At 55.4% G+C, this 27390-nt stretch overlaps 2 protein-coding genes and 1 long non-coding RNA gene across 8 annotated transcripts; 1 reads left to right on the forward strand and 2 right to left on the reverse strand.

Annotated features, from left to right (window-relative positions):
* Positions 1–5006: 5006 nt before the first annotated feature.
* On the reverse strand, positions 5007–11457 carry LOC112586953. Of its 4 annotated transcripts, XR_003111470.2 has the most exons (3): positions 10632–11457; positions 9100–9372; positions 5007–5413 (listed from the first exon to the last, which is right to left on the reverse strand). XR_003111470.2 is itself a non-coding variant. In XM_025293094.2 (2 exons), the coding sequence occupies exon 2, from the start codon at positions 8531–8533 to the stop codon at positions 7622–7624; it is 912 nt and encodes a 303-aa protein (XP_025148879.1). In that variant the 5' UTR covers positions 8534–9147; positions 10632–11457; the 3' UTR covers positions 7126–7621. The 4 variants fall into 4 exon arrangements, 3 of the variants coding, with proteins under 3 accessions (XP_025148879.1, XP_025148878.1, XP_025148877.1); XM_025293094.2 differs by lacking the exon at positions 5007–5413 and having other exon boundaries at positions 7126–9147; XM_025293093.2 differs by lacking the exon at positions 5007–5413 and having other exon boundaries at positions 7126–9231.
* A 1679-nt stretch (positions 11458–13136) lies between these two features.
* On the forward strand, positions 13137–14781 carry LOC123335131. The gene is made up of 3 exons (XR_006553484.1): positions 13137–13207; positions 13848–14104; positions 14626–14781. It is a non-coding gene; the product is annotated as an uncharacterized LOC123335131 (long non-coding RNA).
* Positions 14782–14966: 185 nt separating this feature from the next.
* MKNK2 (MAPK interacting serine/threonine kinase 2) lies at positions 14967–26801 on the reverse strand. 3 transcript variants are annotated; one of them, XM_025293095.2, is made up of 15 exons: positions 26642–26801; positions 26358–26493; positions 25667–25768; positions 22929–23016; positions 22728–22829; positions 22548–22645; positions 20653–20732; positions 20249–20322; positions 19904–20008; positions 19725–19780; positions 19545–19640; positions 18945–19139; positions 18116–18280; positions 17456–17499; positions 14967–17141 (listed from the first exon to the last, which is right to left on the reverse strand). In XM_025293095.2, exons 2-15 carry the CDS (start codon positions 26406–26408, stop codon positions 16901–16903), a joined length of 1497 nt encoding a protein of 498 aa, XP_025148880.1. In that variant the 5' UTR covers positions 26409–26493; positions 26642–26801; the 3' UTR covers positions 14967–16900. The 3 variants fall into 3 exon arrangements, with proteins under 3 accessions (XP_025148880.1, XP_025148881.1, XP_025148882.1); XM_025293096.2 differs by lacking the exon at positions 25667–25768; XM_025293097.2 differs by lacking the exons at positions 22548–22645; positions 22929–23016; positions 25667–25768.
* Positions 26802–27390: the final 589 nt, after the last annotated feature.

Genomic DNA, 27390 nt, shown 5'->3' on the forward strand with positions numbered 1-27390 from the left:
TGACAACATCCTTTGGCATTACCTAAACAATGATGCTGTTAAAGTGCTGCACTCAATATGCCAGCAAATTTGGAAAACTCAGCAGTGGCTACAGGACTGGAAAAGGTCAGTTTTCATTCCAATCCCAAAGAAAGGCAATGCCAAAGAATGTTCAAACTACCACACAATTATATTCATCTCACACACTAGCAAAGTAGTGCTCAAAATACTCCAAGCGAGGCTTCAACAGTACATGAACCAAGAACTTCCAAATGTTCAAGCTGGATTTAGAAAAGGTAGAGGAACCAGAGATCAAATTGCCAACATCTGCTGGATCATAGAAAAAGCTAGAGAATTCCAGAAAAACATCTACTTCTTCTTTATTGACTACACCAAAGCCTTTGATTGTGTGGATCACAACAAACTGTGGAGAATTCTTCAAGAGATGGGAATACCAGACCACTGCCTCCTGAGAAATCTCTATGCAGGTCAAGAAGCAACAGTTAGAACTGGACACGGAACAACAGACTGGTTCCAAATTGGGAAAGGATTATGTCAAGGCTGTATATTGCCCCCCTGCTTATTTAACTTATATGCAGAGTACATCATGAGAAACGCTGGGCTGGATGAAGCACAAGCTGGAATCAAGATTGCCGGGAGAAATATCAATAACCTCAGATATGCAGATGACACCACCCTTATGGCAGAAAACGAAGAAGAACTGAAGAGCCTCTTGATGAAAGTGAAAGAGGAGAGTGAAAAAGCTGGCTTAAAATTCAACATTTAAAAAACTAAGATCATGGCATCCAGTCCCATCACTATATGGCAAATAGATGGGACAACAATGGAAACAATGACAGACTTTATTTTCTTGGGCTCAAAAATCACTGCAGATGGTACTGCAACCTTGAAATTAAAAGACGTTTGCTCCTTGGAAGAAAAGTTATGACCAACCTAGACAGCATATTAAAAAGCAGAGACATTACTTTGCCAACAAAGGTCCATCTAGTCAAAGCTATGGTTTTTCTAGTATGTATGGATGTGAGAGTTGGACCATAAAGAAAGTTGAGCACTGAAGAACTGATGCTTTTGAACTGTGGTGTTGGAGAATACTCTTGAGAGTCCCTTGGACTGCAAGGAGATCAAACCAGTCAACCCTAAAGGCAATCAGTCCTGAATATTCACTGGAAGGACTGATGCTGAAGTTGAAGCTCCAATACTTTGGCCACCTGATCCACTGACTCACTGGAAAAGACCCTGATGCTAGGCAAGATTGAAGGCAGGAAGAGAAGGGAACAACAGAGGATGAGATGGCTGGATGGCATCACCAACTCGATGGACATGAGTCTGAGCAGGCTCCGGCAGTTGGTGATGGAGAGGGAAGTCTGGCGTGCTGTAGTCCATGGTGTCTCAAAGATTCAGACAGGACTGAGTGACTGAACAGAAGTTCCCTGGTGGCTCAGGTGGTAAAGAATCCACTTGCAATGCAGGAGACCCAGGTTAGATCCCTGGATCAAGAAGATCCCTTGCACAAGGGAATAGCAACCCACTCCAGGGTTCTCTCCTGGAAAATCCCATGGACAGAGGAGCCTGGTAGGCTACAGTTACTGGGTCGCACAGAGTCAGACACAACTGAACCACCAACATACCTTCATGTCTAGAGTCTTTTCAAAGGCAGAGAGATTAGCTGTGCGGCAGAAAGTTCAGCCCACTGGGATGCGGGAGTGACAAGGGAAGGTCAACAACCTTTTTGCCTCACCTCCTTGACATGTTTCCTTTTTGTTCATCCAGGGACCCTCAGTCATTCCGGGAGGGTGTTTGAGTTATACACTTAGGGTCACTGAACCACCCCCAGCCCTGTCTAAGCTGGTGGTGGCCTTTAGAGGGCACTGTTTACATAGCCAATCCCAGGAGTTTTCATTCATTCTGGGGGTTCAGCAATTTTTAGGAAACCATCATAGGCAAGAAAGGTGAGAGGTCGTTTCCTATCCTGCCTGGCCAACTCTAGGACACTAGGGCTGTCCACTGGGATATCACTCACACCAAAAATGCCTGATATTGAAGAAAAATTTGGAGAGGCAGCGAAAAAAACTTGGGAGGAGACAACTGGAGCCATGACAAACCTAGACAGAGTATTAAAAAGCAGACATCCCTTTGCCAACAAAGGTCCACATAGTCAAAGCTGTGGTTTTTCCAGTAGTCATGTAGGGATGTGAGAGTTGGCCCATAAAGAAGGCTAAGCACAGAAGAACTGGTGCTTTCAAACTGTGGTGCTTGAGTAGACTCTTGAGAGTCCCTTGGACAGCAAAGAGATCAAACCAGTCAACCCTAAAGGGAATCAATCCTGAATATTCATTGGAAGGACTGATGCTGAAGCTCCAATACTTTGGTCACCTGATGTGAAGAGCCAATGCATTGAAAAAGACCCTGATGCTGGCAAAGATTGAAAACAAAAGAAGAGGGTAGCAGAGGATGAGATGTTTGGATAGCATCACCGACTCAATGGACGTGAGTTTGAGCAAACTCCGAGAGATAGTAAAGGACAGAGGAGCCTGGTGTGCTACAATCCATGGGGTGGCAAAAAGTCAGACACAACTTAGTGTCTGAACAACAACAATAACAACTGGAGATCAGGCTTTGCCATCCAAAAATATGCCACTCTGGCATAAGAATGACTCTGAGCTGAAAACCTCTGAGTTTCTGAAATTTCTTCTCTGCCTAAACACAGAGCTTTGCATTGTCATATATCTTTGCCTAGAGTCAACTCTAAGTTTCTCTTCTGGGAGGAGACAAGTGGGATCCCAGACAGAGTGTCATAAAGTGTCATGTCTCTCAACTATTCTCCAAAGGCCCATTTATCTTCCCTAAAGTTTGTCTGCTCTCCCATCAGTGGCCTCTCTCCCCCACCTCTCCTCTAATATGATGGTCTGAAAGTGAAAGTGTTAGTCATTCAGTTGTGTCCAAACTGTTAGTCGCTCAGTTGTGTCTAACTCTTTGTGACCCCATGGACTGTAGTCTGCCAGGCTCCTCTGTCCATGGACTTCTCCAGGCAAGAATACCAGGAGTTGGTTGCCATTCCCTTCTGCAGGGCATCTTCCCAATCTAGGAATCAAACCCAGGTCTCTTGCATTGCAGGCAGATTCTTTACCATCTGAGCCATCAGGGAAGCACATATGACAGTCTATGAGCTCTCAAATCTCACTGTTCCTTTGGGGATTCACATCTTTGATGCCCCAAGCATGTAAAATTAAAAATCAATACAGTTATACACTCTGTCTACTGTTAAAAAATATTCTTTGTCAGGTTAATCTGCAGGTCCCCACTTATACATGTAAGAGGGTGGAGGAGGGACTTCTCTGGTGGTCTGGTGGATAAGAATGTGCCTGCCAATGGAGGGGACTTGGGTTCTGTGGTGGCAGTTCAAACATGGGTTGGAAAAAAATTTTCAGACACAAGGCATTTCAGAAAGAAGTGAGTTTATTAAGAACAAACAGCAGAGATGATGAGGGCTCTATAAGAGCAGTGGGTAAACTTCAGGACAGATCAGGGAGAGTCAATGCTTTTCATGGGTTAGTAGCCAATGTTTATAGCCTTAAGACAAAGAAAATTCCTGCTGGAAGATTGCCGTTAGGTGATTGGTTAGGGTGCTACAGAATGAGCACTGGAGTGGGCATCTTTGCCTCATTTTTGGTCAGGAAGTCTGCTGGCAATGATCAGCGGGGGGCAGGGGGCGGCTTTCAGTTCAGTTGCTCAGTCATGTCTGATTCTTTGCGACTCCATGGACTGCAGCACACCAGACTTCCCTGTCCATCACCAACTGCCAGAGCCTGCTCAAACTCATGTCCATCGAGTCGGTGATGCCATCCAACTATCTCATCCTCTGTTGTCTACTTCTCCTCCTGCTTTCAATCTTTCTCAGCATCAGGGTCTTTTCTAATGAGTCGGTTCTTTGCATTAGGTGGCCAAAGTACTGGAGCTTCAGCTTCAGCATCAGGCCTTCCAGTGAATATTCAGGACTGATTTCTTTTAGGGTGGACTGGTTGGATCTCCTTGCAGTCCACGGAACTCTCAAGAGTCTTCACCAACACCACAGTTCAAAGGCATCAATTCTTTGGTGCTCAGCTTTCTTTATAGTCCAACTCTCACATCTATACATGACTACTGGAAAAACCATTGCTTTGACTAGATGGACCTTTGTCAACCAAGTAATGTCTCTGCTTTTTAATATGCTATCTAGGTTGGTCACAGCTTTTCTTCCAAGGAGCAAGTGTCTAATTTCAAGGCTGCAGTCACTATCTGTAGTGATTTTGGAGCCCCCCAAAATGAAATCACTCACTGTTTCCAGGGGATGACAGAAGATGAGACGGTTGGATGGCATCACCGACTCAATGGACATGAGTTTGAGTAAACTCCGGGAGTTGGTGATGGACAGGAAAGCCTGGCATGCTGCAGTCCTTGGGGTCACAAAGCTTCAGACACGACTGAGCGACTGAACTGAACTGAACTGTTTCCATTGTTTCCCCATCTATTTGCCATGAAGTGATGGGACTGGATGTCATGATCTTAGTTTTCTGAATGTTGAGTTTTAAGCCAATTTTTTCACTCTCCTCTTTCACTTTCATCAAGAGGCTCTTCAGTTCTTCTTTGCTTTCTGCCATAAAGGTTGTGTCATCTGCATATCTTGGGTTGGTTTTTCTCCAGGCAATCTTGATTTCAGCTTGTGCCTCCTCCAGCACAGCATTTTGCATGATGTACTCTGCACAGAAGTTAAATAAGCAGGGTGACAATACACAGCCTTGAAGTACTCCTTTCCCAATTTGGAACCAGTCTGTTGTTCTGTGTCCAGTTCTAACTGTTGCTTCTTGACCTGCATAGAGATTTCTCAGGAGGCATGTCAGGTGGTCTGGTATTCCCATCTCTTGAAGAATTTTCCACAGTTTGTTGTGATCCACACAGTCAAAGGCTTTGGTGTAGTCAATAAAGCAGAAGTAGATGTTTTTCTGTAACTCTCTTGCTTTTTCAATGACCAACGGATATTGGCAATCTGATCTCTGGGCAACAATCAAATTGGGGTGGGGGTGGGGGTGGGGGGGCTTTGGGCAATGGATATAAAAGGGACTCAGTCAGCTTTGGAGATGACCTTGGCTCTGGGCCCCACTTCTGTGGCCTTGGTGCAAGCCTTGCCCCTGTGGCCTTGGGGCGGGACTCCACTGCTTCACTCCCTGGTCTGGGAGGATCCCACATGCCGAGGAGCAACTAAGCCCGCATGCCACAACTACCAAGCCTGTGCTCTAAAGCCCGGGAACCGCAGCTCCCGAAGCCTACACACCCTAGAGCCCATGTTCCGCAAGAGAGGCCCACACACAACAAAGAGTAGCCCCGCTCACCTCAATTAGAGGAAAGCCCATGTGCAGCAACAGAGATCCAGCACAGCCTAAAATTAATAAAACATTTTTAAACATCACAAAGGAAAAATAAAAATGAATACATCGGTACATTTTGTCTCCTGTTAAAATATCTTTTGTCAGTTTAATTCTCAGGCTGTCCCTCATAAATATAAGAGTGTAGAGGAGGGACTTCCCTGGTGGTCCAGTGGCTAAGACTCCACACTCCCAGTGCAAAGGGCCAGGTCCAATCCCTGGTCAGGGAACTAGATCCCACAGGCCACAACTAAGACTTGGCCAGGCAAATAAAGAAATAATTCTTTTAAAAGTCTTTATTAAAAAAAAAAGGTAGAGGAAAACATTTTCCTTGCCCATACCACAAGGTCAGCTGTTGGCTGATGCTTCTTGCTTCTACTTGGCCTAAATCAGCCAGCGTCCAAGGTGGAAACACTTCTGAGAAGCTAGCTCTCAGCCTCTCCTTGAAATCCTAAGGGGACCACTTACGAAGGAGGACAGTGACCTCAAACAGGTGAGACCCAGCCCAGGCCAGTTGCTCTGTCTGGATTTAGTTTTGGGGGCCATTTAAGTTCTCACACCCCATCAGACTATAGAGTTTGCTAGACCACAGAGTAGAAGATTCACCCAAGAGACAGCACAACCCTCATTAGGTCATAAACTGAGGATGTGACTGGATTTGGGGAAAGGAAGAAGAAGACAGCTTCAACCGAATCCAGCCAGTTGTTTGAAGCTCTTCATGAAATTCTTGGTCACAGCAGTGATGATCGGTGGTGTTGAGATAACCAGGTGAGTCATGAAAGGGAAAAATCAAGCTACTCTACATGCTGGAAGCTCGTCTCAGGAGTTTGGGGAACGGAAAACTAAAGCTAGAGTTACCATATGATCCAGCAATCCCACTTCTGGGCATATACCCAGGTAAAACTATAATTTGAAAAGATATATGCACCCCCCTATGTTCATGGCAGCACCAACGACAATAACCAAGACCTGGAAGCAACCTAAATTCCATTGAGAGATGAATGGATAAATAAGCAGTGGTACATATACACAGTGTATATGTATACACAGACATAGTCATTAAAAAAAAATGAAGTAATGCCATTTGCAGCAACATGGATGCAACTATAAATGACCATACTAAGTGGTCATCAGAAAAAGACAAATACCCTATGATATCACTTACATGCAGAATCTAAAATATGGCATAGGGCTTCCCTAGAGGCTCAGTGGTAAATAATCCACATGTCAGTGCAGGAGACATGGGTTCACTCCCTAGTCTAGGAGGATCCCACATGCCACAGAGCAACTGAGCCGTGTGCCATAAGTACTAAGCCTGAGCTCTGGAGCCTGGGGACCATGACTACTGAGCTCATGTGCTGCAACTACTGAAGCCCTCATACCCTAGAGCCTGTGCTCTGCAACAAGAGAGGCCACCACAATGAGCAGCCTGCACACTGCAACGAAGAACAGCTCCCCCTTGCCACAACCAGAGAACAGCCCATGCCATAAGGAAGACACGGCACAACCAAAAATAAAAAATAAATACAGCACAATGAACCTATCTGTGAAACAGAAGCAGACTCCCAGACATAGAGAACAGACTAATGGTTGCCAAGGGTAAGAGGGGGAAGGATTGGGAGTTTGAGGTCAGCAGATGCAAACTATTACGTATAGGATGGATAAACAAGGTCCTGCTGCATAGCACAGGAACCTCTATTTAATATCCTGTGATAAACCACAATGGAAAAGAATACCAAAAAATAAAAGAATGTGGGCATTTGCCTGGTGATCCAATGGTTAAGAATCCACCTTCCAATTCAGGGGACACAGGTTCCATCCCTGGTCAGGGAACTAAGATCCCACATGCCTAAGAGCAACTAGCCCTACATGTCGAAACTGAAGACCCAAGGCAGCCAAATTAATTAATTAAAAGTGGTGACTTAAAAAAAAAAAAACTGCATATATGTGTATAACTGAATTACTTTGCCGGACAGCAGAAATAAACACCATATTGTAAATCAACTTATAATTCAATAACAAACATTTTTTTAATTCAATAAATAAATAAATGGAAGGGAATGAACATGACAGGCAACCAAGACTGGCAGTTCCACCCGAATGGCCCTCAGTGCAGGGTTTTAAGATAAATCTTCTACCTCCTGGGGCTTCCCTAGTGGTCCAGTGGTTAGGACTCCACGCTTCCAGTGCAGTGGGCTCAGGTATGATCTCTAGTCAGGAAATTAAGATCCCACATGCCTCAAGGTGCAACCAAAAATAAAAGAAAGAAAGACGAATGGGCAAGGGAGCAAATGAGCAACTGAGAGAGCTCTCACACCTCTGGAGCGGTAGGAGGTCTGGGGCTCAGTCACCTGAGCTCCCTCAACGTCTGCTGCTTCCTTGCCTCCAAGTCCTCGTCTCCCAGAAGGTTCTGGGCACCTAAATTCTTCACAAAGTGAAGCTCCCCCTCCCTGGCTCCTCCCCGAGCCAGGGGAGGCCCCTGATACTAAACATGCCGAGCCAAGGAGGCAAAACAAACAAGACCAGACAAGCACTCCAAAGGGGTAGGTCTGCAGGTGACGTAACCTGACACGCCGGGTGTGGGGATCCCCCGGGTCCCGTGGCAGTGGGAGGACGGTTACTCTGTGGGCAGGACCCACACCCCACCCCTGGCTATCAGGAAAACCATGGACATTGCAAATTAAAACATTTATTCCCTTGGGATTTCTTTTTAGCCCACAGTGCAAATATATTTTATAAATGTTCATTCTGGGATGTAAAGTGGTTCTGGATGTGGAGCCGACAAATACGTAACTTTCTTTATGACAGGAAGACAGGCAGAGAGGAGACTGCGAGGGAGGCTGCGCTCCAACTAAGGACACATCAGCTCCATGTCTGCGGGTGGGTGACTCCCATGGCTGCACCTCCTCCATGTCCCCATCTGAGACACCTCCTCCCTGCTGGGATACCCAGAGTGCCCCCAGCCCCAACTGCAGGGCGTAGGGTGCTCCCACTCCCACTGGGTCCCTGTGCCCTGCTTCCATCTCTTGCTCTGTGGTGTGCATCCCGGTGGGGTGTGTGTGTGTGTTAGTTGCTCGGTTGTGTCCGACTGTTTGCAACCCATGAACTGTAGCCCACCAGGCTCCTCTGCCCATGGGATTCTCCAGGCAAGGATACTGGAGTGGGTTGCATTCCCTTGTCCGGAGAATCTTCCTGACCCAAGGGTTGAACCTGGGTTTTCTGCATTGCAGGCAGATTCTTTACCATCTGAGCCACCAGTGGCACGCCTCTGCAGATGGAGTGTATTCCCTTATGTGGCCACCAGGGGGCGTGAGGCCCAAGGATCTGCCCCAGCAAGGGGTAAAGGTGTTAAGGATGGGGGACCCCACTCTCCTGGTACTCCAGTGCCCTGACCCATTTTCCAGATGGGCATATTGAGCACAAACCCAGTCTCACATGCCGGGGCCAGAACCATATGGAGGTGATTAGAAGGCCAGGAGAGACCACCCATCCAGAGCCCTCACTCACTCAGCCTGTCCCACCACATTTATTGAGCACCAACTATATGACCGGGGCTCAGGACAGTCTGAGGATCAACCAAGGACTGGGGGTGAAATACAGATATCGGGCCTTGTGACCTGCATTCTCCAAAGGGGTAGGGAGGACAGCAGCCCCCCTAGACCAAAGAAATGTATTAATAAACAAATGAAAGGGAACTCACCTGCACTGGCCACATTGCACCCGCTCAGTAGCCATGTGTGGCTGGTAGCTGCAAAGACGGAGAACAGGCTCATTGCTCCAGGAGGTCCTACCGGAAGGCACCTGCTTCCACGGTCCCACCTGATAGCTTCTCCTGGGTTGGCCCAAAAATCTGTTTAGGTTTTTCCAGGACATCTTAGAGAACAGCCCAAACAAACTTTTTGGGCAACCCAATATTTTCAAGTGAGCACAGGAAATAAGTGGAGTTTTGTTTTGAGACCAAAGGGAGGAGGAACTGCAAACACACAAGTGAATAAGAGAGAAAGTGATTACTTGCTAGTTAGATTGTAGCATGTCAGGATCCTGCTTGTGACATTGTAATAGACTTTTGCAAAATGTTACCACTAGGGGAAATGTTAGTTCTTACAACTGCTGGGAATTCACTGGTGTTCCAGCAAACATTCTCAGCACAAACATTACCCCCAGGACCAAATTTGTGTGTGCGTGCTCAGTTGCTCAGTTGTGTCCATCTTTTTTTGGAACCCCATGGACTGTAGCCTGCCAGGCTCCTCTGTCCACGGGATTTCCCAGGCAAGAATATTGGTTTGGGTAGCTATTTCCCACCCCAGGGGATCTTTCTGACCCAAGGGTCAAACCCAAGTTTCCTGCATTGCAGGCAGTTGATGCCCCCTTAAATTTTAGGCCCAGGTGAGGGTCCTGGACCAGGTTTGGAGAGGTGATGAGCAGCTTTCTCACCATGGTGTGCTTGGCATCAGTTCCCCAGTGAAGCGAGAAGCGGTCCAGGAAGTAAGGACCATGATGGGACCAGAGACTGGACAAGGTGACCCACTGGGCTGATAACCTCCACTAGGGAGGCACCAGGGCTCCAACCCACAACTTTCATGTGGTTCTTGTACCTGTGGAGTGGATGCCCCTTTGGACACAGGGCTTCCCTTGTGGCCCAGTGGTTAAGGCTCTGTGCTCCCACTGTGAGAGCACAGGTTTGATCCCTAGTTGGGGAGATAAAGTCCCACATGCTATGTGGCGTAGCCAAAACAAAACAAAAATGCTGGCAACAGGATCACATCCCTGTTTGTCCCCCAGTCTGTGCTGGGGACTTGCCGCCAGACGCTCTCCCCAAGGGCCTTCCACATCACCATCCCAGGGCCCAGATCCTGGAGGCCTCCTTGGTGCTACGGATGCAGCACCCCCTCTGGTTGGCATCCTCTCAAGAGGTCATCAGAGGGAAACCAAGGCAGGGGAGAGCTGGAACTGGTAGATGTCATGGAAACCCCACAGCATCTTCCCGAAGTTGCCCACAAACCCCAAACCCTGTGTGAAGGGGAGCACAAATCCCAGCAGATAGAAGAGACAAACATAGCCTAGTGTTAGGACCAGAGGGGGTTCACGGCACATGATGAACCCAGAGCCACTGGGCTCCAGACACTTGTCCAAATCCCAGAGGCGAGCGAGTCAGGCTGGGAGTGCCCGGCTCATTCATGGGCCCTGCCCCAAGAACCCAGCCCTCCCTTCCTCCTTCCTTTGCCAGCTCACCCCATCCAGGCTTCGACCAACGAGGTAAGTCCTTCCTCCAACTGAATTTCATCACACTTCACTTTAAACCAGTTTGTCTTCTTTCTGGGTGAGTCAAAGACCAGGACAGGCTGCAGTTTCCTGGGACAGGATGATGAAAGAAGCTGTGAGGATGAACCACCAGGAGGGCCTGGTGTGCAGACTAGTGACAGCATTGGGAACAAAACCTGCAACAAATCCCTAAACTCCAGGGTGGAGATGCCTGTGCTGGTGATAAATCACTTTTCCATACACTAAATGAGCACTTACTGTGTCCCAGACTCAGTACAGACTTGGTCCCGTCATCTTTTTCATTCTTATTGCAGGGAAATTCACAGAATATGAAATCACCCATCTAAAATGAACACTTCAGGGAATTCCCTGAGGGTCCAGTGGTTAAGACTCCAGGCTTCCCTTGCAAGGGGCACAGGTTCAAACCCTGGTGGGAAAGCCAAGATCCCACCTACTCCATGGTACAACCAAATAAAATAAAATGAAGACTTTAGTGGCATTTAACATATTCACAGGGCTGTGTAACCATCACTTGTAGTTCCAGAACATTCCATCACCCCAAAAGAAACCCAGTGCCACCGGCTGTCATCCTCAGCCCCTGACAACCAGGAACTCACTCTCTGTCTTCATGGATTTGCTTCTTGTGGACGTTTCACATAAGTGGGATCACACATTATGTGACCTTTTGTATCTGGCTTATTTCATGTTATTTTTTTTTTATAAAATTTCTTTTTTAAAAAACAGTTTTGAGGGACTTCCCTGGTGACCCAGTGGCTAAGACTCCATGCTCCCCTTGCAGGAGGCCTGGGTTCAATCCCTGGTCAGGGAATTAGATCCTGCAAACTGCAACTAAAGATCCTGCATGCTACAACTAAGTCAGCAAGAACAAGAGCGGGAGCTGACCGTGGCTCAGATCATGAACTCCTTATTGCAAAATTCAGGCTTAAGTTGAAGAAAGTAGGGGAAACCACTAGACCATTCAGGTATGACCTAAATCAAATTCCTTATGAATATACAGTGGAGGTGACAAATAGATTCAAGGGATTAGATCTGGTAGACAGTGCCTAAAGCACTATGGGTGGAGGTTTGTAACACTGTACAGGAGGCAGTGACCAAACCTATCCCAAAGAGAAAGAAATTCAAGAAGGCTAACTGGTTGTCTGAGGAGCCTTTACAAATAATGGAGGAAAGAATAAAAGTGAAGGGCAAGGGAGAAGGGGAAAGACATACCCAACTGAATGCACAGTTCCAGAGAACAGCAAGGAGAGATAAGAAGGCCTTCTTAAATGAATAGTGCAAAGAAATAGAAAAAAAAAAAAATAGAATAGGAAAGACTAGAAATCTGTCCAAGAAAATCTGTCCAAGAGATACCAAGGGAATATTTCATACAAGGGTGGGCATGATAATGGACAGAAATGGTAAGGACCTAACACAAGCAGAAGAGATTAAGAAGAAGTGGCAAGAATACACAGAACTATACAGGACCTGCTGTTGCTGCTAAGTTGCTTCAGTCCTGTCTGACTCTGTGTGACCCCATAGAAGGCAGCCCACAAGGCTCCCCCATCCCTGGGATTCTCTAGGCAAGAACACTGGAGTGGGTTGCCATTTCCTTCTCCAATGCGTGAAAGTGAAAAGTGAAAGTGAAGTCGCTCAGTAGTGTCCGACTCTTCGTGACCCCATGGACTGCAGCCCACCAGGCCCTCCGTCCATGGGATTTTCCAGGCAAGAGTACTGGAGTGGGTTGCCATTGCCTTCTCCATTACAGGACCTAGTGCAGCCTAAAAAATAAATCAGTTCAGTTCAGTTCAGTTGTTCAGTCGTGTCCAACTCTTTGCAACCCCATGAACCACAGCGCGCCAGGCCTCCCTGTCCATCACCAACTCCCAGAGTTTACCCAAACTCATGTCCATTGAGTCGTGATGCCATCTAACCATCTCATCCTTTGTCGTCCCCTTCTCCTCCTGCCTTCAATCTTTCCCAACATCAGGGTCTTTTCAAATAAATAAATAAATTTTTTTTTTAAAGTTTTAAGGGACTTCCCTGGCAGTCTAGCAGCTAAGACTCCAGGCTTCCAATGCAGGGAGGCGTGTGTGCTTTACAGGTTAGGACGATAATACAAAGTGTCCGGACATATACTCGCCCTGTTTCCCCTATCCTAAGCACTGTACATCAGTGTGTGTAGCTGTCTGGAGGCTGGGGGAGGGAAGCTCCAGAATCACCCGTGATTCCTCGTAATCTCGGGGTGACAGATCCAGTTTGCAGACGCCCTGGACCAGCTGCCTGCCTTGTGCCCCGTTTCCCGCGGCGCAGACAGGAGGCCCCAAGGCCAGCCCGGAAAGCCTTCAGCTCCTCTGTCTCCAGGATTTTCCTGCCACTCCTACAGGAGACGTGGAAGGACCGGGGCCTGCCGTGAAAGGGGCGGGGTCGGGCTGGGAGGGGTGGGGCCGGCCGACAGGAAACCACAAACATCAAACTTAGGGCTGCAGCTCAGGGAACAAGCTGTGCCTGGTGGCCGGGTCTTGGCAGGCGGCAGGGGGCAGGCAGAGGTCAGTGGCGCGGCCTGGCAGGGCTGGACAGGGCCCCATGCCACCTGGGAGGGTGGTGGTTTAGCATGTGGCACCCACCCCATTTCCCCCACATATGCCAGGCCAGGCAAAGGACAGCATTCAGTTTGGGCTTTAGGGGAACTAGGCAGGGGGCCGTGGTCCTGGCTGGGGCAGGGTAGCTGTGGGGTTTGAGAAGAGGGCTCCAGAGGGCGGCTGAGCAAATGCAGGAGCGGGGCCAGGCTCCAAGGTATCCCTGAAGATTCCTCAGGTAGGGCCAAGTCAGGGAGGTGCCACTTGCCAAGCCTGGGGTCCTAGGCAGGAGAGGGAGAGCCCCCTTTGAGCCCCACTTCACAACATCCAGGCTGTCCCTAGGCACTGCTAGATACCACTCCCTGCAAAGCCCCCATCTGCTCTGTGGGCTCCACCCTTGTAGGCCTATCAGCCCTCACTGGGCTGGCTGCAAGGGAGACAGTGGTGCCCCACAGGGTCCTTTGGCCCCTAGCCCACACTCCACGTGGCGACAAGATCAGTCCTTCTGAAATGACATCCATTGGATGTGCCCTGCTCGCCTTCCTTCTAGGGGTGTCCACCCAGGGGCAATGAAACAACATCCAGACAAATGTATGCTATGTGTTCACAGCAGCACAACTCGCTACTCCAGAAAGCAGGACACCTCAATGTCCATCGGTGGGCGGCAGATAAACACAGTGTGGTCCAGACAATGGGGCTATGACTCAGGTGTAAAGAGGAGTGAGGCACCAACACATGTGAATCTTGAGGACGTGATGCTTGGAGACAGAAGCCAGACACAGAAGGCTCCAGGGGCTGATCCTAGACCAGCCCATTCCAGGCCCTGCAGAGGATTTCCCCCCTCCACCCCTTTGGTGGCACCACATGGTATGATGTTAGTTCCCCAACCAGGGATGAAACCCATGTCCCCTGCACTGGCAGCACGTTGTAACCGCTGGACCTCTGGGAAGTCCCTCATCTGCTTTCTTCTTGCCTTCTTGCTCTGCTACCTGCTGGCTTCACCTGGCTTTTTCTCAAGACCCCTGCTGTCAGATGAGGGAACTGATAAGCACAGCAGTCTGAAAGGGCCTGGGGTTCCAGCCTGTCTGCTGTCCTTAGCCACTGGACTTCACAGCCCCCTACCCTTTGGCTTCTGCCTCCAGGAAGCCCTCCCTGACACACTGCTTCTCCCCTGAAGGATCTGAAATCAGCCCTGGGCTGTCCAGCAAAGACCTGCAGATGGCAAGAATATAATCAGGGTTGAGAGGAGTCTAGAGAGGGAGGAGGGCCAGCCACGAGGGGGAGGTCTGAATTACTGGGTTTTGCTGAATTAGGTTGCATTGTCCAGAGGTTGCATTTTCCACCCCGACTCAAATCTGTTTTCCTCCCTCCCTTTGGACCTGGGACAGCTGCTTGCTGAACTCCACCTGACCTTGGACTTGGGGAGGCCATGCAGCATGCCTTCTGAAGCCAGGCTGCTCAGATCCTCCAGCCACATGAGGAAGCCCAAGTCGCACAGGAGACCCCCTGTGGGCACCTGGCCCAGGTTCCGGCCTCAGCATGAGCCCAGCCCACACCTGTGGGTGATGAACTTTCCCAGTGGAGGACCCAGGTGTCCTAGCGCAAGGACAAACTGAGCCTTTCAAGCCCCGTCTGCATCCCTGACTCATAGCACCGTCAGGAATAACAATACGGCTTTGGGACACTAAGTTTGGGGCAGTTTGTTTCAGGACAACGGAAAGCCACGATGTAAGCACCCAAACGGGTTTTTATGACTTTTATTAAATCCTTACAAAACAGAATACAAAATTCCGGCATTGACAGTTGGTGTAAAGGAAAACTTCTGAGCTGTATCAGCTCACCTGGTAGAGTGGAGTTAAAGTGCTTGGATGTTTTTCCCCCACTTTAAAAAAAATCTTTTTTTTTTTTTACCCATCTTAACATTGAAACACTGCTGTGCCCCCTTCCCCTAGCGCCGGAGCAGCCTGAGAGCCAGGCTCATTCACAGTAACGGTTCTGACCAGTCCTCCGGGCCGCACTGTTCGAGACAGCGGGGAGGAAGTGGATGTCCCACCTTTGGATTTAAAAAAAAAAAAAAAAAAAAAAGCGGCTCACAGCTCAGTTTTCCCGAGTAAAATGGCCATGGCGCCTCGCAGCGGGCGAGAGTCCGTTTGTTTTTTTGTTTTTTGTTTTTTTTACAAAAAGGCAGAATTTTCGGCTGCAAAACGTGGAATCACAAATGGGAGAGAAATGATGGTGGGGGGGTGGCCTCCCCACCCCCGGAGTCTTTGGAAAGGCCAGTCCACAGATCCGGCGGGCGGGGAGGGGCGGCGGCCCCCACCAGCCACCTAGGACTGTGACAATATCCAGACGTGGGGGGACCGCAGAGACGGCGCCCGAGCTTCCCACGCCTCGAACCCCTCCCCCCACATTCAAGTATTCTTCAAGAACAGGGAAGGGAAGTCAACTTTTGTTTTAGAAAACTAACGAAACAGAACGAACGACTAGAAGCCGGATCGGGGTACCCGCAGAAGCCGGCCGGGACCCTGGGGACTCCCTGCCCACGCCCTCCACCACCGCCCCCCACCCCCCGCCCCCGCCCCGGCAGAAGCCCGTGTGCACGTAGAAAAGGAAGCCTGTGTATTGCATAGTGTCTCCCACCCGAGGGCCCAGGCGTCAGATCGGGGAGGGCCCAGACTCCCCAGACCGGCGGGTCACGCGACAACGTCTGACTCGGGCGCGGGCGGACGGGGCAGCAGCTGCGGCCTTTTCCTGAAGGTGGGCGGGGCAGAGACGCCGCCCGGGGCGGAGGAGGGGGGCTGACGGGGAATCCACGCCGGACCCGAGGGGCGGCCGGGCAGGACGTGGCCGTGGTCAGACTGAGCCCTGAGAAGGGGCACTCGGGTGCCCGGGTCTGGGGTCCGCGGGACCCCCACGTCGGCTGACGGGCGCCTGTCCAGCCCCTCCCGATTGCCCTGGCGCCCTCCTCCCGGGTGGGCAGTCCCCAGTGGAGGGGCCAGAGGAGGGCCCATCAGCTGCAGCTTAAGGTCAAGGTTCGAGGGAGCCCCGATTGTCAGTCGGCGGGAGGGGGTGGGGTGTCCAGTGGGCGTCACTCCGCCCTCCCCGCCCCAGGCTCCGCTCCCGCGACCGCGGAGACCTGAGAAACCCCCGGCCCCGCCGCCCACCAGGGTGTCTATGGGGAGGGAAGGAGCTACCGTCTCATCCAGGGGAGGTGGGGGTGGACCGGTCCCTGAAAACACCGCGAGGGCCAGAGAGGGCGGCGGGGCCCCGCCCGGCCCAGGAGACGCCACGCCCTCCTCTCCTGAGTCCCGCGGGCGGAGGGAGGGGCCTTCACAGTGGCCGAGGCGTCCCGGGCGGGGCGGCAGGAGGGCCCACCCGGCCGCGCGCCCTCCGCTCTCCTCCCCCCGGAGCCTGCTTTGCTTTTAACACCATTGGAAGGTGGGGGTTGGGGGGAGAGAAAAAGAAAAAAAAAAAAACCAACAGCAAAAACCTTATATAAAAAGACCCCCGAGCTGAGCAGAGCGCCTCGGAATCCAGCCGGGAGGGGGAAGGAGGGGAGGGGGGGGAGGGGAGCCCGCTGGTCACGGCGGGCGGGCAATAGCTTAAAAAATCTTTTTAGATCTGACAGGTGGGGAAGGCCTATGTACAGAGGGAAGGAAGGCGTCACGCGTGGTCTCCCACCAGGACCACGGGGGCCGCGGACAGGCTGGCGCGCTGCCGCCGCTGGGCCAGCTTGGACTGGGAGGGCGGGGACAGCTGCAAGCAGCGTGAGGTAGCTCGGATGACCACGGGCTGGCCCTGCTCCGCCTCCTCCTCCGCGGCGTCTTCCTCGCGCTGGGCCAGCTGCCGGTTCATGGCAATGGCCTCGGCCGCGAAGGAAGTGAGGTCTTTGGCACAGCTGTTCCTGGGGACCGGGCGGGGTTGCGGGTCACCAAGGAGGGAGAAGTAGCCTCGCCTCCCCCCACTCCCCGCCAGCCCGGGGCCAGTGCAGTACTCCAGAGGAAGGGCCACAGGCCCTAAGAGGTCCCAGTCTCCGATGGGTGGGTGTGGGGCTGGGGCTGCAGTAGGTTGGAGCCCCCCTGGAGTCACAAACTCTGCACCTGATATAAGGACACCCAAGAGCTTGGACAGCTTCCCTGCTCCAGGACTGAAAGGGTTTTTTTCATCTTAACATTTAGCGCCCCTCCTGGACTTAGGGCTCCCCACTTGGGGCCTCACCTCTGCAGGACCATGGGCGTGGGCAGGGTGTTCTCCGGGGCGCACTGCAAGGAGACAGGAGAGGCGAGGTTGGAGAGGAGAGCCCACCCGCCCACGTGCCGCCCGGCTGACTCCAAGAACACCAGAGCACAGGGGTGCGCACCTGCAGGTGACCTGCCAAGTTGGGGGCGGGGCCTGCCTCTCAGCACACTTGCCCCTTCCAGGTGGTTCCCAGCTCCTGGAAGAGGGTGGAAGCCCCCTCCACCTTGAGTCTTTGCTCCCCACGGTGCCGACCTTTGGCCTAAGCACCTACCCCCTTGGACGACCACTGGGCAGAAGACAGACACATCGCGCTTTTCCCAGACTGGTGGGTAGAGAGCCTGGAACTGCCGTTGGCAGGCCATGAGTCTACCTTGGCTTGCTGCCCAAGTGCCACCTGGCTGACCTCAGCTTGACGCTGTTCGAGAAAAGAGGAGGCCCCAGCACCTCCTGGACACAGAGCTTGGCAATGAGGAGCGCCTGCAGTACAGATTGAACTTGGCCAGCAGGCAGTGGGGGTTTCCCTACTGTGCCCTAGCTCACTCTGGGGCTCTTCGACCCTTGCTCTGAGTAACCCAGGCCCATCGGCAGAGGCTTGATGGAGGTCTGAGGACTCCCACGCTTCCTGGGGCTCCCACTCACCCCCTGCACCCAAGGGTGCTGCAGGACTTGGGCAGCGCTCAGCCTCTGCTTGGCATCGCGGACGAGGAGCTTGGAGATGAGGTCTTTGGCAGCAAAGGAGATGTGGGCCCAGTCCTTCTCTGGAAACTCATACTTGCCCTCCTGGATGCTCTCAAACAGCATGTTCTGGAGAGGACACGGGGATAGGGGTCAGCTGCAGCTAGCAAGGGCTGAGGCCATGTCCCCAACGCCTGGGTGGGCAAGCCGGGACCTGGAGGAGCACCCCTCCTCCACCACATCCATGTGACCTGGGCCTGGGCTTAGGGTTAGGGAAAGTGTTCTGAGCTCAGCTAGCAAAGCTGGGGTACTGGGAAGCTGGGCCAGAGAGTGGCTTCCAGGAGGCACTTGGGCTCTGCTGGAGTGAGCTGAATCAAGGGGAAATCAGGCCATGACACCTGAGCCTCAGGTGGTCTGTAGAAGGCTAGAACCTGACCACCCCAAACCATAGGCCTTGCTTTACCTCAACTTCCTACCCTCAGGCTCCCAAAGAGCCTCTGGAAATGCAGAGGCAGTGGCCTGCTACTGTGGCCAGTGGTTGGAGGCCAAGCCCTAAGGGGTGCTCAGAGGTACAGGAGACAGGACCTGCGGTTGGATGTGGGTTTGTGTGCACACAGGGCAGCACGAGCCGGTCCCTAGGGTGGGGGTTAAGTGTGTACATAGACCAGGCCTTGGGGTGCACCAGGCAGGCCGCGGTGAAGGTGCGCAGCCCGTGTGTGAGTGTGTGTGCGCAGGCCGAGGCAGGCCTGGCGGAGTGCTGGGGGAGGGGTGCACAGCAGGCCGCCACTCGCACCTGGCAGGCGGGGCAGGCCTCCCCGCGGTCCCAGCCGCAGTCGCTGCCGCAGTGGCCCACGAAGGGCGGATAGCCGCTTAGTAGGATGTAGAGGATGACGCCCAGGCTCCAGAGGTCGCAGCGCTTGTCGTAGATACTGGCCTCCTCGCTGAAGGCCTCCACTACCTCCGGGGCCATGTACTCCGCGGAGCCGCACTGCAGGTGGGGGCAGGGCGTTATGGCCCGCGGAGGCGGGAGGGGGCTCACCGACCTGGACTTCCTGAAGCCCATGCCCGACCAATCAGAGGCTACTAAATAAAACAGCCCCGCCTTCGCCCTGCCGGCCAATCAGAAGCCACCGAGGGAGCCGGCCCCACCCCTAACCCTCACCCCCACCCAATCAACAGGTGCCGGGAGCACGCCCAGGCCCATGGAGCCCGCGGCTGCGGCCCTGCCCAGCCAATCAGCGGCTGTTGCTAAGCGGAAGCTCAAACTTTGAGGCCTCAGCAGTCAAGCAGGATCCGCACCTTGAGGTTATGCAACTGCGGTCTGGGACCGGATTCGGGACCATTCCCGCCCCCTCCGCCCCTGCCAGCACTGCCCCTCCTCGCAGGCCCTCACCGGGGTGAGCAGCTCTGGGGTGGAGATGGGGGAGCAGTCCCCGTTGAGTTTGATGCCACTGCCCAGGTCAAAGTCGCAGATCTTCACGGGGGACACCTGGGCGGGGTTGGAACGGGCTGTGAGGGCTGGGTCCTGGGGGCCTGGTCCGAAAGGAAGGCCGCCCCCTTCTGTGCCCCTCACCTGGTTGGGGTGCTCACAGAGGATGTTTTCCGGCTTTAGGTCCCTGTGGGCGATGCCTGCCGGGAGAACCAAGAACCACCAGCGCTGGTCAAGGGTGGGTGGGCACGTTTTTCAGGAGTCCTGGGCAGATGGACTGGGTGCACGGGTGGACCCCTGGGGCAGGCGGCCCGGCCACCCACCTTTGTTGTGCAGGAAGTCCAGGGCACTGGCTACGTCCTGCACCACCACGCTGGCCTCCAGCTCATTAAAGTGCCGCCGCTTGTGTATGTGGCTGAGAATGGAGCCTGGGCCAGAATACACAGGTGTCACCTCCACTGCCCAACGTCCAGCACCCACCCCACCCTGGCAGGGAAGCCCCCACTCTGGCCTCTTTGAGTCCAAAGTCCTCCAACCTGAGCTGGGGCCACCACCCTGGACCCCTAAGGTCCCTCTGATGGGCAGGCCCCCTGGTAGTTTCTCCCTGGTGGCCCTGAGCCCCTAGGCCCATCGGGATCCAGACAAAAATTGCGCCAGGCCGCACGTACCACCCCGCATCTTCTCAAACACCAGGTAGAAACGGTCCTCCTCCTCGAAGAACTCAATCAGCTCGAGGACATTCCTGGGGTGCAGGGCAGAGGGGCAGGGGAAGGGTTGAGGCTTCCTCAGGCCCACATGCAGCCGCAGCCACAGCCCTGCCCAGGAAGGGTGCACCTCCTCCACCTCCACCTGCCAGTAGGAGGCATGGGCCTAGGGCCACAGGCCTGCTTCCACCTTGCCCACCTCGGACTGTCTGGCTTGCCCACCACTGGGCCCACCCACAACACAGGGCCTGGCTCACAGTGGGTGCTCACTAAGTGGCCACTGTGGGTGATGAGGAGGCTCTCGGGCCCATTCATCTACTGAAAGGTGGCTAGGGGCCCAGTGCTGTGACGAGGCTAGGTCACGTTACCTGTGTCCCTGGCACTGATACAGCATCTCCACTTCCCTGAAAACCCTGCTCCGAATGTGGCCTGGCTGCTTCTCAATGATCTGAAACGGCCAGGGGTGGGGGGTATGGGATGGTAAGGACAAACACACATACAGAAACACAACTGGGCCAGCTGGATCCTCCACAGCCCACCAGAAACTTCCCCTGGGTCACGCCTGAAACTCATCAGAGCTTAGACTTTTAAGCTCTGGAAAGCAGAGCTCTCCTATGGGGGCCCAGAATTTACCGGAAGTCAAACTGTGGTGTCAGCACAAATGGGGCAGCATGTCCCCAGAGGCTTCCCAGGAGGGGTAACATGGCAGGAGAGGCAGAGAGGAGCTGGAGCTCTCCTATTGGAGCAGGCCGATTTGGACCTGGAGCCCCTGCAACTTACCCCTTCAGGGCAGCAGGTTCTTTAGACGAGGTGCCCCCCACCCACTGCCCGGAGCACTGGGGGCCACTGTGGTGACTCATACCCAACTCAGGGCAGCAGAGGTGCCTGGGGCACCTAGCTCCCACCAAGCTCTCCTCCTTGCCCAGGCACCACATCACCACATCTTGTCTCCCAGTCCTACGCTAATCTGGGGGGACACCCCCAGCACCTGCTGGGACCCTCTTCCTAGGCTGGACCTTGGGCTCCCTCTCACTGGGTGGGTGGGCAGGCTGGGTCACCAGCATGCTCAGGGCTCCGGCCCAGCAGCAGCCTAAGGGAATGCCTATGGTGTGTTCTGCTGGCCAGGCTCCAGCAACAAGCTGGCACCATGTCCACTGGCCACTGGGCCTGGGGCACCACCCAAAGTGCTATCCCACCTGTTGAGTGACAGATACACCTGCCCCACAGATTCTAGGGGCTCCTTGACACAGTGCCACCAGTCGTGCCCTTCTAGAGTTAACTGAACCTCATCCCATCTCCTAGGAATGTGGCTAGGGCCCCCACTCCATGAAGGAGACAGCAGGCCCTCTCAGGAGGGATGTGGCCTTCTGGGGTTCCCACCCAGATGCCTAGCCTAACCACTCCCTGCCTTGGTCTCCCTGTCCGTCAGAGTGACAGGAGCCAGCCTGCCCAGCAAGGCCCATAGAAGGGAGGGTTCAGGAGCCCTCCAACTATGCAGAGAGTGCTTGATGCTAGGTGTCCAGTCCTGTGGCACCATCATCCACCCCACCCAGGCACTCCCAAGGGGCGGGGACTACAGCCACCCAGGTCACCAGGCTTCCACCAAGGCCTGAGGTTTCTAGCCAGTTCCGCTTGCCTTGGAGTACCTGGCCCTCCTTCCTGGGCAACCAGCCTCCCATGACCTCACCCAGCCCAGATGCAGAGGGTCACGAGGGAAGCCTGGAAGGCTTCTCAGAAGGTGGGGTCTGATGCCTGGCCAGGCACACAGGCTGCGTGGCCACACCCTGGGTCAGGGCAGCACAGGGCAGGCAGGAGGCTCTCACAGGCCTGCCCTGGTCTTCCCAGGTGCCCAGCTCCCCATACTCAGAGTACAGGGTTTTGATCTCTGTATCAATGCCCAGAAGCATTCCTTAACCCTGGAACAGGAGCCTGGCCCGAATGACCCAGCAGGTGAGCACTGGCTCTGACTGAACCCCCAGCTCTCAGCGACCCCTCTGGCAGCAGTTCCTTGGCCACCTGTGCCGGCGTGCCACCCCTGGTCACTTCTCACCTGGACTTGGGGGCTCAGCCTGGGCTGACCTAGATTCCCAGGGGTGGCCTGAGTCACCAGCCTTGGGGCCATTTTTAGACACTGGTTTTCCCCGGCTGTCAGTCCGGCAGCTCAGATGCCAGCTCCCTTCCTTCTGCCACCTCTGGTGGTGCCAGACCCCGGCGCTGCTGGGGAGAGGCAAGGGGCGCGCTCCGGTGCCGTGGGCTGGCTCACCTTGACAGCATACTCCTGGTTGGTGATGAGGTTGATGCAGGTCTGCACACGGGCATGGGCACCCTCCCCAAGCACGTCCTCCTGCAGCTGGTAGACATCTGTGGACCCGGCGGTGGGGGTGAGAGCCTCCCTGGGCCAGCCCATCTTCCCAAAGCCCCGACCCCAGCCCGCTCCACTCACCTTCAAACTTGCCAGAAAAGCTGTCGGTGGCCCGGCATCTCTTCTTCTTTTTGCCTCTCTTCTTGGCGTCAGGGATGTCGATGGGCTGGCTCGTGGGCATATCTGTGCCAGGAGGGCCGGAGGTGAGGCCCACCCAGCTCGGGAGGCGGCCCAGCCCCCCTGCTCCACCACCAGAGATGTGCCCTCCCCTCAGCCCCTCACCAGGGCGGGTTGGGCACTCTGGGCTGAAGTCAGGCTCCCCGTGGCGGGCCTGGTCTAGGGTGAAGGCCAGCTCAAAAGGATTCTGCCCCTGTAGGAGAGGAAAGGACAGAGCTCAGGCCCTCTCCCTGTCCACACACTGAGGGGCACAAAGCCTGGCTGTGCCGGGCCACCAGAAAATTGAGCCTTCACCCCCCACCTGCAGCCGTCAGGGCCTATGCTGAGGGGATGTGGTACAGGAAGAGGCCAGTTGCAGGGAGGGAGGGAGTGTCGCTTCCCAGGCCAGGCCTGAGTTACCGTGGGGCGCAGGCTGTGTCATGAGCCTTGGTCTGTTCACCTGCAGGATGGGGCCAGCACCACTACCTAGCACAGGGATCAAAGGCGTGGGGCAGCCACTGGGAGGGACTGCATCACTGGCTTCCCTGGGTGGGGCTCCCAGCCAGGTGGCCTTGCCTGCTTTCCCATGGCCTCCTGGCCTCAGTTTTCCCCTCTGTGAAATGGAGCAGCACGGTCCCCTTTGCCTCACCTGTCCTCTCGTCCCCGCTGCACCTTCTTGCCACCACACTGCCTGTGATGTACCCCCATCCCCCAGCTCTGAGCCTCCTTTCCTGCTCTGTCCCCACTCCTCGTCTGCTTTCAGATCCTCACCACCATGACCCATGCAGGGGCACAAGGGAGAGGTGCCTACGGTCTCCCACATGAGCACTGGCTGCTCCCTGCCCAGCCCTGCCCTGGCCACAGCCCACAGGAGGGAACCCCTCACAGGCCCTGGTGTCCAGCTAAGGAAACAACCCATGTAGCAAGCAGGGGCCAGCTCAAGGTCACCCCTGACAGCCTCCAGGTCCTCTGCAAGGGACCCTAACCCAGTAACAAAGGCGGCTGGGGTTCCTCCCAACAAAAGACAACTGGGATAAATATGTTCCTGCAGAGCAGGTTGAGCATGACGACTGGCAGCCATGGCAAGGCATGAGGGTTGGGATGCTGAGGCCCACCAGCTCCTCTAGGAGCTTGCTCTCCTGAGCTCCACGATTCAGGGAGGACCAGGTGGCCAGGGCTTCAGGTGGGTGTGGGGGGCCTGCACACACAGCCGTGGTGCCAGCCCTGACGCTGGATGACTTGGGTCAAGTTGCTGCCCCTCTCTGGGCCTTGGAACAACTGGACCCAGGGCTTTGGCAGGAGGGCCATCTGACAGAGAAGAAATGCCAGGAGACCCTCCAGGAACACCCAGGGGTCCACCGGCAGAAGAGGCCAGGCCAGATTCCTTCAGACAGGAGGCCCGGAAGCCAGTCCGGCAGCAGAGGGGCAGGCAGAGGTCAGAGGGAGCGGCTGAAAAACAGGCGTGGGCCCGCCTGGACTCCCCACCCGCCTGCAGATAGTTGCTAGGAAGCCCAGCGGGCGGGGGCGAGGGAGGGAGGCAGCACTGCAGCCAGTGTGCGCAGGCTCAGCCACCAGCCCCTGCCCTGCCCGCCCAGTGCTCTGGCACCCATGGGGTCAGGGACACAGCTGCGCCAGCACTGGCAATCAGTGCTCCGGTAAGTTGGCACTGGGTGACCACCTCCACCGGGGAGGAGAGGAGGGGTGGCACCGTGGGGGTGATCAGGAGTGGACGTGAGGCTTGGGGCCAGCGGCTCCTCACCAGCTACCTGACCCCAGACTACTGATCTGAGCACCTGAGGGGAACTGTAGAACCACAGAAGGGTACAAGGACCTGAGAGAGCCTCTGGGTCCTGACCAACCCCCTGCCCCATCCTAGCCTCCAGTGCAAAGAGCTGGACCCTGGAGAGAAGAGATGGCCAAGCCACCAAGATTAAGGGACAGAAGGCCTGCTCCTGTGTCCTTGTCACCATGTGCAGAGGGCCTGCAGGGTGGGGTGGGGGGAAGGCCCACGCCTTCCAAGCCTCTACTTTCCCATCTTAAAAGGGGGAAAACACATCAGAGACATTTGGCAGACCAGGGGAGCAGCTGGGTGCAGCTGGAGGAGACGCTGAGAGTGGCCAGCCTTGGCCACCAAGAGGGCCACCTCAGAGCCAGGACTCCCTGCCCAGGGTCCCTCCAACTCCCTCAGGGCTTCCACAGTCCCACCTCGGTGTAGGGCTGTCGTGTGGCCTCCAGAGGCCAGTCCGTGCTACCAGGCAGTGTAGCCAGACCAGGCCCAGGGCTGGCTGCAGGCCTCCAGTCAGCAGGCCTTGGCAGGAGGTGGGTGGAACCATCCAGAAAGTTCAAGTGTGCTTTGGCCACCATGCTGGCCCCACACGCTGACCCCATCTTGGCTCCCGCCCAGCCCCCAGAGGGGACAGACCACTACCAGGGACGTCTCTCGTCCACCCTGCTCCCGCCCAGCCCCAAACACTTGGACGTGCCAAGGCTGGAGCTGCCCTGGGAGGCAGGGGAAAGCCAGGATGACAGGCATGTGGGCAGGGGTGGGGCGCTGGCCTGGGACGCTGCCTGGATGGGCTGGGAATTTTAACCTAGTCTCAGCTTGCTCCTCCTACCCTGGTTGCAGTTCACCTGTAGGCACTGGAGCTCAAGCATGCACATACACAGACACACACACAGACACACACACACACCCAGGTCCTGCCTTCTCTACAGGGCAACAGGTCCTTGCCCAAGAAGGCCCAGGGAAGCCATTACATAAGCCGGCCAGCGGGGTGGGGTGGCCATTGACATCACTGCCTCCCCAGGGCCAGGCTCTGTGGGGCCCCTGCCTAACACCTGCCCGCCCCCCCAGACTCGCTCACCTGAGACCAGAACTCGGCTGCCACAGCCATGGGGCTGCCACAGAAACTTCCTGCTCTGACAGGAAATAGCACTTGGGCCTGGGGTGTCCGGGAGGTGCAGAGCTGGGAAGGTATTCAATCCACTGCCCCATTCTGTAGACCACCCAGGAGGGTGTCCCAGGGACTGCAGCCCAGTCTGGGGCTCCTGGAGGAAGGACCCAGCAGACCCTCCCAAGCCCTCCCATGACGCTGGGGACAGGACTGTGCCTGCTGACTGCCCCAGCAGTGCACACTCAGTTGGGGTCTGCAGGGGACACACAGCCAGGGGCCCTCATGGGCAGGGGCCCCCAGTTCTGCCTGGGGTTCTTGGAGTAAAGACCCCAGAGGGCCCAGGGCACTAGAAACTGACCGTGGCATACTGAATCCCTCCCCATACCAGCACATGCCTGGCTGGGGTCTTCAGGGGTACACATGGGTAGGGGCCCCACAGACTGGGGAGCTCCTGGAAGAAAGACCCCACAGGTCCCAGGGTGCTTGAGACAGGACTGTGGCCCAAGATCACCTCCCCCCCAATGCATACCAGGCTTGGGGCAGCCCCAGGCAAAGGGTGAGGTTGGCATGAGCCGTGGGACCTGGGGGCGGGCTCCAAGTCCCACCACCGGCCTTTCCAGTGGTCCAGCCCTGGGCGCCCCCAAACCGACCTGACCCTCACCTTGAAGGAACGGTGGAAGCCCTGAAGTTCGGCTGTTTTCTTCTGCACCATCTTCTGTCCGGGCCCCGCCAGCGGGGGAGGGGACGCGGGGCCCGGGGGGGCGGCCCGTGGGAGAGGGGCGGCAGGGGAGGGGACCCTGAAGGCGGGAGCAGACAAAGGAGGGCGTTGAGTGGCCGCGGCCGGCTGCGCCAGGAGCCCGGGCCAGGGCGGCGAGGCTCCGTGGGGCCCGATCCCCGCGCCCGGGCCGAGGCCGGGCCGGGCCGGAGTCGCAGGGCCACACTCACCGGGGTCGGGCTCGGGTCGGGGCCGCAGTGCCGCCGCCCGAGACGCGCAGCCCGGACCCCGCTGCGCGGACCGCGCGGGGAACAGCGCCGCCACCGCCGCTGCCACCACCGCGGACTCCTCGGCTTGGGCCGCCACCGCCGAGAGGAGCCGGGCGCGTCGCGTCGCCTCCGCCTTTATAGGCCAGGCTCGGCCCCGCCCCGACGCAGACCCCACCCCTCTGGGCTCCGCCCATGCGCACACGGCAGGGGCGGGGCTGGAAGGCCCCTCCGGCTACGGGGAGTGTCTGCGCGCCTGCGCCGTGCGTGGCGCGGGGCTCCGGGCGCGGGACCGGGGAAGGATCTTGGCTTGCTCGGACAGGTCTGCTGGAGGCTCGGGGAGACCCGCGGGACCCCGATTCTGAGCTGGAGCCCAGCCCTGCCCTCTGGCAACAGCCCTAGTCTACCGGTCAGGGCCTAGGATGCACTGACTTCTATGGGCAACACGCCTGCTCTAGAACCTGCTATAGCTCCCACTTGGATATCTCGGCTCTAGGATCTGCCGTGGCTCTCTTTTTCAGCTCCCGGATCCTGGCCCCAGCTGTCGTGCAGGCGCACCAGCTGTCGTGCAGGTGCACCCCAATAGGCTCATAGGCCCAGCTGCTTCCCCAGGTTGCTCCCCAAGAGTTCATCCAATTGTTGACTGGGAAAGGGGACGCAGTAGCGGTTGGCGACAGATCTGTGAAGAACCGTCCCTCAGTCCTGCAGAAAGG

The sequence above is a fragment of the Bubalus bubalis genome, chromosome 9 (assembly GCF_019923935.1).
Source record: "Bubalus bubalis isolate 160015118507 breed Murrah chromosome 9, NDDB_SH_1, whole genome shotgun sequence".
Lineage (NCBI taxonomy): Eukaryota > Metazoa > Chordata > Mammalia > Artiodactyla > Bovidae > Bubalus > Bubalus bubalis.